Source organism: Alligator mississippiensis, chromosome 8, assembly GCF_030867095.1.
Source record: "Alligator mississippiensis isolate rAllMis1 chromosome 8, rAllMis1, whole genome shotgun sequence".
Lineage (NCBI taxonomy): Eukaryota > Metazoa > Chordata > Crocodylia > Alligatoridae > Alligator > Alligator mississippiensis.
In genome coordinates, this window is record NC_081831.1 from 21,503,335 (window position 1) to 21,516,060 (window position 12,726).

General features: G+C 43.9%; 1 protein-coding gene across 7 annotated transcripts in view; it reads left to right on the plus strand.

Annotated features, from left to right (window-relative positions):
- The window catches only part of MYH10 (myosin heavy chain 10), a 144,219-nt gene that overhangs the window by 26,687 nt on the left and 104,806 nt on the right, over window positions 1-12,726 (plus strand). For all 7 annotated transcript variants that reach the window (XM_014596011.3, XM_019485706.2, XM_019485708.2 and 4 more), the window contains one exon: window positions 578-734. In XM_014596011.3, coding sequence (XP_014451497.1) covers window positions 578-734 — 157 coding nt within the window. The remainder of the gene's footprint in view (window positions 1-577; window positions 735-12,726) is intronic.

Consider the following 12,726-nt stretch of genomic DNA (forward strand, 5'->3'; position numbering starts at 1 on the left):
TAGGAGAAACAACACAATTCAAACTGTCTACATGATTATCCTGTATTTGATAATTTCGAGTATCTGCATGTCTAGATTGCATCTGAGCAGCTAAATATTCATAAGCTTTACAAGTTTGTTACAAAAATGTCTTTCCTTTCAAAGAAAGACATTGTATACCTCTCCTTTGCCAAAATTGCTGGCTGTCCAAGCTTGGGGAAGAGTCAAAATTAAATAGCTGCTTTGTGGTTTTAGTGCGCTAATACAGTATCTCTTTTTTGGTTTTGAAAACTGCAGAAATTCGGATAGCTGCATTTAGGAGACAGTCAAATTCTCCAAACTCTGTTATTTGATAAACTATATGTGACATTTAAGAGAAGTAAAAACCAATATTTTAAAGTAATTAATATGTTGAGGTGTTAAGTTTTAGGTTTAATGTTCAAGAATGGTACACAAATAGCTCACAATTGGGGGAAAGAAGGACCTTTCCTTACTGCTTTTTCTTCCTTTTTAATAGTGCATTTATGATTAGATGTTTAGCCATTTCTTCTTTGACTAAATTTTCCAAAGTGCTGATATGTTGTCTGTCTCCTTTTAGACCTATTCAGGACTGTTCTGCGTTGTCATAAATCCTTACAAGAACCTTCCAATTTATTCAGAAAACATTATTGAGATGTACAGAGGGAAGAAACGCCATGAAATGCCACCACACATTTATGCAATATCTGAGTCTGCGTATAGATGCATGTTGCAAGGTAAGAACTAATTTTGGTTTACAAATAATTGAAATCATTTGCACCTGAGCATAGGCATGTCATTGTCACCTTGTAAAATTGCAGCGTTGTTGTCTTCTAAATGTAGGAATCTTCCAACTTTAGAGACACAGATGCTTTGGCATTTGGAACCTTGAGATGCTTCCTTTTTACACACAAGGTGTTTTATGAGTCTGACTGCACTGGTCTTTTTCAAATTCCTTAAGTTCTGCATAGCTGGTTTGGGGTCAGGGTCCGCTGTACCCACCCTGTGTACTGTATCTGGCTTCACCCATCTGGCCCATAGGACTCAAAGACTGAGTTGACGTCAAAGTTTTTGATGATATCAAAGTTTAATCATGTAAGTTTTAGGTTCTGTCCACAGTATGATACACTTAAGTCCAATCCTATACCTAGACGTGTCTGCTGGTATATCTGGCTGTAAATAGAAGCTAGTCAAGGTCTGTGCTGTCCCTCGCCCAAAGTCTGTAGATCTTGCAGCTGCTAATTAAGCTATGAAAATGGGGAGACGCATCCGATGCTTGTTTGAGTTTTTTGTAGAGAGCCTGAAACAGTAGCTGCCTCTTGCTCAGTGGAGCTGTATTGTCTGAAGATTAAACACTTCTTTATTTGAAGAAGCCACTGTTGGAGCACAGTTTGAAAAATATTGTGTTTTGTTCCATCATTCAAAAGGCAATAGGGTGTTTTGAGAAAGTAGGAAGTGTCTGTAATATGTATGGTTTGAAGTAAAATTGCTAGGCCCAAAATTTAAATTGAGGGGAAACTTCAAAAAGACTGTTTGTTTTGCTCCTTTCTTCCACCATCCATACAGAACTATTTTTTGTTTATTCCTTTCAGAAAGAGATGGGAAGTATTGTTGGCCAATGGACTTCTCATTTATGCTATGCCTTCATGATTTCACCGTCAGGGCAAAGCAAGAATTAAAGTCCAGACATTAAAATATTTTCCAAGTGCAAGGTTTCTGTTTAACAAACTGCTCTTGGCTGCTTCTTTTAGAGGAAGAGAATTGCAAAAGAAGGAAAATGCTAAGCTCCCTACAGCCATTCCTACACAGCACTTCAGGAAAGAGGTGGCCAGCAAGAAGGCTGTATTGGAGACTTGTCTGTCTCGGGTATCTATTTGGTCTCATTTACCATGCCTGAATAACTCACCATTTTAATATTAATCCCCAATATCCCTCTGAGGCAATAGAGACTTGTTATGCTGCTCTATAATTGTGGCATTGAGGCAAAGGCAAGATTTACAAAAGATCTTGGGTGGACTTCGGATACCCAAGTCCAAGAATAACTCAGAGGAATCTTTTCTGACCTTCCTAAGCACCTGCATTTTTGCCAGGTACTTTTCTTTAGTACTAAAATTCGGCGCAGCCCCAGCAGCAGTTCCTGGTCTTTGGCCACCTACCTCTTGAATTGCAAAACTGTCTCATACACCAAATAGGCCTTCCAGAGTTGAAGTCTTCCAGAGGAGCCTGAAGGATCTGGTAGGCTTGTTCTGATTATGCCTAATATAAGATGCCAATGTTAAGCTCAACACCGATAGCTACTGTCATTTGAAAACATTGGTGGTGACTATTATATAATAAATAATCAAATGATTAGAGCACTTGCCTAGGAAATTAGAGACTTGGGTATAAAGCCCTGGTCAGCCTAATGGGATTAATTCTCCAAGAGAGTATCCTAAGAGTGCTAGGCTTAGAGGCACTGTCCGCCCTTTGTGTAGCTAAGCCACTGTGTACAAATGAATGCAAGGTTCACAGGCCCAGAGGGAACAAGCAAAAGAGGGTGCCAGACAGTAGCTCAGAGATAAGTACTATCTGGAGTTGGGGAGGGAGGAAAGGCCTAATTTACTGTCTCTGCTGTGAAGACTATTTAATTCACTTTTATCCAATGACTGTTTTTGATACAAATATATGAACAATATTTGAAGCGGAGACCAACACCAGAATTCTTTTCCAGTAATAAGGATACTCCCTGAGCAATACTGTCAGTCTTTCTTGACCTGTCTCACCTGACAGAATGTTGCATTCCTTCTCGCACAGCATCTCAGTTTCAACCCTAGGGGTTGAGAGAATCCTCAGCCCACTTAGTCTCATAGCTGGGGCATTTTCTTGGAAGATGGGGGTTTGACTCGCCCCAGGTTGAAGGTCTAAATTCCAGATATGGCACTCTTAGACAAGGTCTCCACTTTTTGAGTTGCTGTATAACAGCATGGCCACCAACATCACTGTTGTTGTCATTGACTTGTTTAAATAGTTGTTTGTGAAAGGATGACTTGGGTCCCAAGTCAAGGTTTGTGTTTTGAGCTGTAAAACTTGGTCTCCCACGGGTGCTGACCTGCAGCTCTGAGTTGGTAGTATAGTCTGGGGGAGAAGCGTTTTCTATGCCTGTCTTAAGCGCGTGCTTAATATATTGAGTATATGTTCATTTCATGGCATGCTGGGATTGGGCCCCCAGTCCCAGTTAGTTGACCTAGGGATAGGCTTGCAAGTGCTGGTTGGGGGAGTCAGTAGATTATCCCCCCCCTCCATCCCCCACAATCAGCAGCTGCAAACCTATAGGTTTCTGCACTAGGAAGTCTGAAAACAGCATGGGGTGCTGAGAGGTTCAAAAACTGCATATGTGCTGCACATTTGATTTTTAAGGTCCCAGTGCCCTGGGACCTCAGTATCCTGGAAAATCTTCCCCAATTCCAGGGTTTCTGTATTCTGGGCAATCTAAAAACAGCATGTGTGGCTTTCAGAGATCCTGGCAGGCAAGAAACCCAGGATCAGAGAGCCTCTCCCTCATCCTGACCTGCTGACGCCAACCCCTTCAAAACCCATGTGTGAAGCTCAGAGGGGCTGTAGGTGTGGGTTTTAATTTGCAGTGCATGGCTAGCTAACCTAGCAGATTGACTGCCTCTGCCTCTAGGGAACTGTGGATCAAGGCATTTTAAAATGCCTTTTAGGTACTGCTGGATACAGGTTGCAAGGCTTCCAGCAGGGTGAGCCCCTCAGTTCCCCCTCTGGGGACCCTTGCGAGACAATTCCCTAGCAGTCCAGTCCAAATCTGACTTGGGGCCCCAGGTAAGTTTGATGTCTCTGCTAAAGAGTAATGACATTTTAGCCATCCTAATGGGAGATCAAAGAGTCCTTTTTAACGCAACGCACCAGGCCGCTAGATATTTTAGACTCAAAATTATTCTGCCTGTTGACAGTATATGGTGGTGATTTGAGTGCTGGCCACTTTTGCATGTAAATCCAGGGCTTTTGCTATCACTTACCTTTATGATACAAGAGGCACTGAGCCATGAAATGGCCAAAACCTAAACTTTAACATAAGAAAAAAAAGTCTCGGTCCACATTGCAGATTATGAACGTGCCATGTGCTCAGCTGAGTACACAACAAATTGTACTTGCAGAGTTGGCAATTCTGTTGATTGATCTGCACCTTTTTAATGTGTTGCGTTTATACGTGGATTTTTGGTTGTAGCTGTGTTGGACTAAGGACGTAGGCAGGCAAGGTTTCATAGTTTCATAGTTGGTAGGGTTGGAAGGGACCTGAGCAGATCATCAAGTCCGACCCCCTGCCATGGCAGGAAAAAGTACTAGGGTCAAATGACCCCAGCAAGATGTTCGTCTAACCCCCTCTTAAAGACCCCCAGGGTAGGAGCCAGCACCACTTTGCTTGGAAGTTGGTTCCAGGTCCTAGCTGTCCTGACTGTGAAGTAGCATCTCCTGATGTCTAGTCTGAATCTACCCTCTGCCAGCTTGTGACTGTTATTTCTAGTCAGTCCTGGTAGTGCTTAGGGAAACAGGGACTCCCCCAATACCTGCTGGTCTCCTCTGACTAGTTTGTAACAGGCCACTAGATCCCCCCTCAGCCTTCTCTTGTGGAAGCTAAGCAGGTTCGGGTCCTTTAGCCTCTTCTTGTAGGGCTTGCCCTACTGCCCCCGATCATGCGGGTGACCCTCCTCTGGACCCTCTCAATGCAGTCCACATCCCTCCTGAAGTGTGGCGCCCAGAACTGGACGCAGTACTCCAACTGCGGCCTGACCGGTGCCATGTAAAGGGAGAGGATCACCTCCTTGGACCCGCTCGAGATGCATCTGTGGATGCATGACAAGATGTGGTTGGCCTTCTTGACTGTGTCCCCACACTGTCAGCCCATGTTCATTTTGCCATCAATAATGACACCAAGATCCTTTTCTGCCTCTGTGCTGACCAGAAGGCAGCTCCCCAGCCTGTAGGTCTGCTGCTGGTTCTTCCTCCCCAGGTACGTTACCCTGCACTTGTCAGTGTTGAAACCCATCCTGTTCTCATCTGCCCACCCCTGTAACCTGTCTAGGTCCGATTTGCAGTCTATTCCTCCCTTCTAGTATGCCCACATCCCCTCACATCTTAGTGTCATCAGCAAATATGAATAGGGTGCTTTTTAGCCCTTCGTCGAAGTCACTGATGAAGATGTTGAACAGTGCGGGTCCAAGGACTGAGCCCTGGGGGACCCCACTGCCCACGTCCCTCCAGGTCGAAAATTACCTGTCTGCCACCACTCTCTGGGTGTGGCCCTCCAGCCAGTTAGCAACCCGTTTGACTGTGTAGGTGTCGACGCCACAGTCCCCTAGTTTTTTAATGAGAATGGGGTGAGAGACAGTGTCGAAGGCCTTCCTGAAGTCCAGAAAGGCTACGTCCAGGTTCATTTAGTAGATGTGATATCTTTTATTAGGCCAACTGAGTAGTGGGGGGGGGGGGGGGGGAGAAGTTCTTAGCAAGCTTTCAGATGGAGTCGCCTTTCTTCAGGCATAGGGAGTCTCTTGTTGTTCTGAACTCATAGAGTCCCTGTGCTTGAAGGAGTGTGATTGCGCCCAAAAGCTTGCTAACAGCTTCGTTCCAACTACTCATTTGGTCTAATAAAAGAGATCACATCTACTCAAAGAACCTTGCCTGCCTACGTCCTTAGTCCAATGCACAACTACAACCGAAAACCCATATATAACAACACATCTTTTTCCAGTTAAAAAGAAATTGGAAGCTTTACTAACATTGCAGGACCTAGGGATATGATTTGATTTAAGATTTGAAACAAAAACAAACATTGGAATGTGCATTATGATTATTTTTTGCCTAGATCTATAATATGTATGTATGTATGTATGTATGTATGTATTAAAAAGATTCTCTTTCACTAGACCTGTAGTCATTGGAATTAAATGGACGTCTCTGTTTTTATGACCAGGGATCTTGGGGTTTTTTTGATTTTTAAATAAAATGGCAAATTCTCTTGTTTGGTTTGGTTTGGTTTGTTTAAAAGCCAGAATCCGCTATTTAAAATTAAAGCGTGCCCCCCTCCCCCGGGCTCTGCTGGTACCTCTCACATATACATGCACATGCCACCCCCTGCCTGACCTCCCTCCCAGCCCTCTGGAGGCTGGAACTCCGCCAGCCTGCAGAGAGCTTTGCAAAATACCTCAGACCTTCAGGGGTGCATTTATGTATGTGATTCCAAGTGATGGACGGGCCTCATGCTGGCAATAACATTCACAAACCTGATTTTTTGGGGTATGGGCAAGTTGATTATGGCATTGAGGAAGAGGAGGAGGAAGCTGCTATTTTAATCTGAGAAGTGACCACTTCATATGTTGTGAGTGAATTTTTCTAAATTGTGCAGTTACAGTATGGGAGTTTTGTCTTCGTATGTTTTCTCTTTGTTTAATGGGGGCCAAGTCCCTGCCTGCCTTTTGGAATAGACATTTTAGTTCCAGTAGCTCTTTGAGAATTTAAATAAAGTTTTCAGCTAAAGAGAGGATATGCAGGAACTGTAGAGGAAGGAAGCTGAGGGACAACCTAAAGAGCTGCAGAAGTTTCAAAGCTTGCATTAAAATCTGAATTGTCCAGTCAAGTGAAAGATAGCTAATTTTTCTGCTTTGGAGTAATTGAGAATAGCCCACTGGCATAGTTTCCTTACAAACACACAAGCTGATCTCACAAGCATTTCTAATGAGATTAGTGTGTTCTGGCAAATTTAAGGGTTACACATCTGTTTTAAGGTTATCCCATCTCCATCTATTTTAAAGCATTGTTTTTCCTGTGGTACAAGTTGTCTTCCACTTTATAAGCTGATTCAAGAGAACTACTGATTAGGGATCAACTTAACGTATCTCTCAGATGCCATTCTGTTAAATATGTCTAAGACTGATTAAACCTGTGGGACTTCACTAACCCAATTCTAATATTATAAAGTCTGTCCGTCTGTCAAGCATGAGACAGACGGACAGATTGGTTGCCTTAGCAGCCCATCAGAGTGCTCTGGACACACAGGGACACATAGCGGAGCACTGCTATAACAGCAGGGACTGAGGGGCCAGACCTGGGGGGCAAGGCCAGCAGCACTGGCTTTGCCCCCTGCCCCCCCCAGCTCCTTGAAGCCAGGGACTGGAGGCCCCCCCCCCCAATAGCTGTTGGGGAGGGGGAGGCAGTGGGGAATAGGGGAGGGGAGTTCCCAGTGGCTGTGACCCACTGTGGCCCGACCGCTGTTGCCACCGCAGTCGCGGGCCCTGGCCCCAGCCCAGAGGGGGACGGGGAGCAGCCTCGGCCAAAAGCGGCAGTGGGATGGGGAAGGGGGAAACAGCCACGGCCTGGGCCCAAAGTGGCAGGGGGGAGGCAGGGGGCTGGACGCAGGCTTCTTTCCCCACCCCCCCCGTCATGCTTAGTGGGTAGTTTGCTCACTTTTTAGATATCTGTTCAGATTCTAAAGCCTAGAAGCTATTTGGTTGCCAACAATAACACTGGCTCATCTAAATAGTCACTTAAATCTTTCTAACACTTTTTTTTAAGATTGATTGTTTTGGTAAACTAGTATAATAAACTAGGAACTGCACTGTACAATAACAGCTGTGTGTGTGTGTGTGTGTGTGTGTGTGTGTATATAGAGTCTGTACGGCAGCATTGCTAACTGCCAACTATCAATTTGCTTCCCTGTTTTCATCCTCTTCAAAATGGAAAATGCACGAAGGACCAGTGTTTCAGTCTTCACAGGTCAAAAAGTATGATGCCTAGTTGTAAGACAAAGTGGGCCAAGATCTATATATTCACTGTTTGTACTCCCTCCCCCCTCATGCTTATAAAGGAAGAAAACAGCTTGAACCCCATGCTCAACATATCATTTCTTTTGAGAGAGAGAGAGAGGGAATAGCAAGAATATCATATTTTCTTTCATACCTCCTCCTTCCCCCAGAAATGCCAACAATATTGGGTGGAGGTCCAGGATTCAGGGACAGATTCTGTTCCCAGCCTGATTGGGTAGGGGAGAGCTTTGTCCTGGGTCCTAGGGCTGCCCCATGCTGGATTTTGACACTCAGCTGAGCATCAGGATCTGTCACTGGTCAGCCCTAACCAGCCACACATTCCGTTTTAAGGCATGATACCAACGAGCCCCAAAGTTGTATATGTTATACGTGGAATAGATTATTTTTTTTTAACTCATTTATTGTAAGATAACGTCTTAAATTGACCTGAACATGTGACCAGATTACTATTTAAGGCATAAATTTGTTAATTGTCTTAAATGTAATATGTCAGGGGCTTAAATCATCCCTGACCAATGCCTATCTGACCTTTTGAAAACCTCCAATGAAGGAGATGCCATGATTTTCCTAGGCAGTTTGTTCCACTGCCTCCATGTTCTAACAAGGAAGTTTTTCCTGATATCGGGTCCAATCCCACTTTGCTACAATTTCAGGCTATTGCTGTGCATCCTACTTTCTCTTCAGGAAGAAAGAAAAGATGTTCTTTCTCTTTATGGCAGTCTTTCCAATATTTGAAGACTGGTGTAACATTCCCCCTCTTCTAAACATGCCTAGTTCTCTCAACCTCTCCTTGTATGGCTTACCTTCTGAGCCTCTAATCATTTTTGGTGTCTGTCTTTTTTGGACTTAACTTTTTCTTCCTTTTCTGTAGCAACAATAGTAAGATGGGAACTTAAGTTCTTTTTAATGTGTTTTAGAAGTCTTAATTTTTTGTGCGCAAACTCTTTTCTCTTCCCTTACAGGAAACAGAGGTCTGTCCAAATCTTGAAATACATCTAACATGGGGGTGCTTTCTAGCACTTGAAATGAAATAAAAGTTTCATTTTAGTCTCTCTTTCTGTCCTCTCTTACAAAACTCTGGGTAGCATATGCAAACTGTTTCTTACTTCTAGACACAGTTGAATATGTCTGTATGTCGTTAGGTTATAGCTGCCTTCAGAGTTGTGTATGGAGTTCTGGTTTTGAAGAAACTCAAGGAAAACAGTTGGCCAATTCTTTTTTCTGGCCCCAGTAGGAAGATAGTTTGTATTACACTTAATGTATTCATTACACTTGTCCTATTTTGTTTGACTGCTAAGTGACAATTGGTATGATAGGACTGACTTTTATTCAGTTAGAGAAGATTATCTTCAAACAGTGTGTGGTACATGTGTATGGCTTACTAGATTAATGTGAGGGCTTATTATTTAGAGGTGCACCAATGTATGGGTCCATATGATGTCAGCACTGATAAGAGGAATATTGACCATATTGGCAGTTGGCTTTTTTTGGGCTGATGTGGCCCATAATCTTTCCAGTAAATGCCGTGTGCATGCACACAGCCAGGAGTACAGCCCAGCAGCTTGGAGAGCAGCATCCAGCCAGTAAGTTTGGGGGGGGAAGGAGTGTGGGAAGGGCAGATTGAGGTCCCCACAGTGAAGGAGGGAGTGGGACTGGGGCATGGGTAGACGCTGCCCAGCTGGGGCAGGGCGTGGGATGGAGCTACGAGCAGCTTTATCCAGGAGTGTGGAGAGAGGTGGGGAAGTTCCCGCCAATGTGTGCACCCCCGGGGGAGGCATGGGGGGATGTAATCCTCCCTCCCCCCCCCCCAATCTGTGTGGGGTGAGGTTGGGTTGCTGCTGGGGCGGAGCAGGGCTCTTCCTGGCGGCAGAGGGGTGGGGGGACTGGGCCAGGACTGCACTTGAGGCAGGCAGTGGTAGCAGCACTGGGAGGGGGGGTTGGCTACAGCCACCCCAAAATTGGCTATAGTCCCCCTCCTAGCACTGCCACCCCCTCCTACCCCAAGCACAGCCCTGACTCAACCCACCCGCTGGGAATGGCCTGGCCCAGCCCACAGTGGCAGCTTACCCTTGCCCCACTCAGATCTGGGGAGCACAGCAGAGAGACTGCCTTCCTGCCCCAGCCCCTCCCTCACTTTGGAGGCCTCGATCTGCCTTCCCCTGACAGTCTTACCAGCCGTCACTGCTCTCCCAAGCTGCCGGGCTTGCATATTGGCAGTTGGATCGGTATTGGCCGATATGGCTCATTAATAATTGCCCATCAGTATCCGCCCAAAAAATCTTTTATTGGTGTATACCTCTACTGATATTGCCTGTATCTGTTATGCTGTTACAGTTGAGTAATTAGTCCTTTAACACTAGTCAGCATTTGGGGGTTTTTTTGTTTTTTGTTTTTGTTTTGTTTTTTTACTTTTAAGTTACTCCTTGAAGTAATTTCTTCTGAATACTTGGATCAATACCACTAAATGCTCATCATGGGAGCAATTTTCTGTAAAATAACAAGCAAGGAGATTTAGCAGCTTTATTTCCATTTAAGAAAGTAAAAGTACGTAACCAGAAGCATAACCATGGCATTTTATTGAAAAGACTGGGAGGGAGTCTCAGCATTCTGTCCTTTGACATGCACATCTTGTCGAATGTATTCCATCTGCCATTTAAAATTCCAAATGTCTTCCCTGATAAATATTTTGGCTTATCAGATGATTTGCACAAGCTTTTCAACCTAGTTGGGAAGTACAAAATGCCTGTCTAAGCAGAATGAGTTATAGGATAAATCTAATATGAGGGATTTATGTCTGTATTGTTGCACTGTGCTCCAGTTGTCTGTTGGAAAATGTGAAGGAAGAGGCTGCCAGATGTAAAGCATGAAATAATTTAAAAATAAAATAAATTGAAAAAGCTATACATGCGTTGTGGGGAGGGGACCATGTGCAGTGTTACCAACAAATTTCCTGCAGAAAATTGAAATGGCAATTTTGTTCTTCCAAAGCAGATTTCTGTTTGCTTTTGTTTAAATGTTAAAGTGGTAATATCAAATGCTTTATATCAGGGCTGTCCAACTTCCAAGCAGCGAGGCACTGCACCCTGCATGAGCCACAGGCCCTGGCCCTTCCTTCCTCTTGTCCCTACTGCACTACTTGTGTGGATGGCATGTCTATTATCTTTTCCTCTACTGTTAAATTCAGAGTTGGGAGGAGGAAAAGAAGAGCGAACAGCAACAACCCCCCTGAGCCCAAGAGCGGTGTACAAGCAGGGGCTCTGGGAAGACCCTGCGATGACCAACTTCTAAGCTGATAAGACTCCAGCACATGGTGTTCTCCCAGTGGGAGTTATGCTGACATGCTGGTGACCTTAACTTTCTCCCTACTCAAGTACTTGAGCTCTCATTAGCCTTCGGCTCAGACCCAATTGCCAAATTTTTTGCAGTTCTTTATCTTCCACTGCGTGTGGAAGGGTGTTTTGAATGTAAGCTCAAGTTTGTGGTCTTAAACTAACTCATTTTATAGCATACATAAAATGTCTTGTTAGGTTCTGCATGCAAAATTGGGCATTTTTTTTTTAATTACATCAAGCTCCATGTTCTTTGCAAGGTTAAGTGAGTATTTTGAAATATGACAGTACTGAAGTCTGTACTGTCCTATTAAAATAAATAACATTGTACAGCAGTGACCAGCAATATTTTGCAGTCAAGGGCCACTTTAATGGTGGTTAAGTCTGAGTATGGGGGTCGCAGTGTCAGCCAGTCACTGTTTCCACCCCCTGTCTTCACTCACTCCCCACCCCACCTCCACTGCAGTGCCACTGCTGCTGTTTCTCCCTACTGCCTAGGTGAAGCCTCTCTTTGCAAAAATATCACAGAAGTCCCCTGGGTCTGTGGGATGGGTAAATTGGCTCTATGGGCCAGATCTGGACCACGGGCCATAGGTTGCTGACCCCTATTATAGAGGAAGTCCACATACTATTAAAAAATAGTTCCGTGGTACTTGGTTTTCCATTACTAGCCTGGTGCTGATTTTGGTCCTATCCTTTTTTTAAAAAGCTTAAAGGTTAAAAGAAACTAGATGTTGTCTCCCTGTATGGTCTATTGAAAACAAGTAATTTTGAATATGCAATTAGAGGAGAAAAGCTTGGGTTGTCTTAGATGTAAAATTTACGGAAATTTTGAAGCCAGGGGGGAAAAAAATTGTTTGGGTTTTTTTTTCTGTGTTTTTTCTGGGGGGGAATGGAAATTTTGGGAAAATTTTAGATCCGTAAAGGGTGCTAAAAAAATAAGTATTGCAAATATTTAAAGTCACCTTGCTACTTTAAGAACATAAAATGAATTGTGTATAACTTGGTTTGTTCATAAAATTATCAAAGGGAAAAATTAAAGTTGAAAATAGAAGAAACCATCAACATTATAGTAAAACAAAAAGTTATGTATTCTGGACTTGGTCTCCTCCATAGCGTCACAGAAAGCACTCATTTTAGAAGGAGCTGAGGAGGGAAAAAAGGGGAACTTGCCCCCCCCCCCCCCAATTGAATACACATTTTGCTACTTGAAACTTTTGTCTAATCAGTCTCATTTTCTGAGCTACCGCTATTGGCAGTTTCTGATTCTTCTGATCATTCATTTTTTTTTATCATCTTCATGGACTTTTGAAAACTGAAGGTTTGCCTGGATTGAGATGAGCTTCTCTACTCTTTCACATGTTAGTTTATTTTTTGATTTGGTATAAGTTTTTTCCAAACATAGTCCAGTTTCTTTCACATGCTGCAGAAGATGGAGGAATCTGAAGCAAGAGGAGTCCGAGGCTGTGTCGTGCAGAGGCCTTGCCACCATGCTGCAGGAGAAATATGCTTGGCAGAGTCCCAGACTGCATTTCTGGACCATATACCTGAAGATGTTCTGTATTCTGGAACATCTGAAAGTA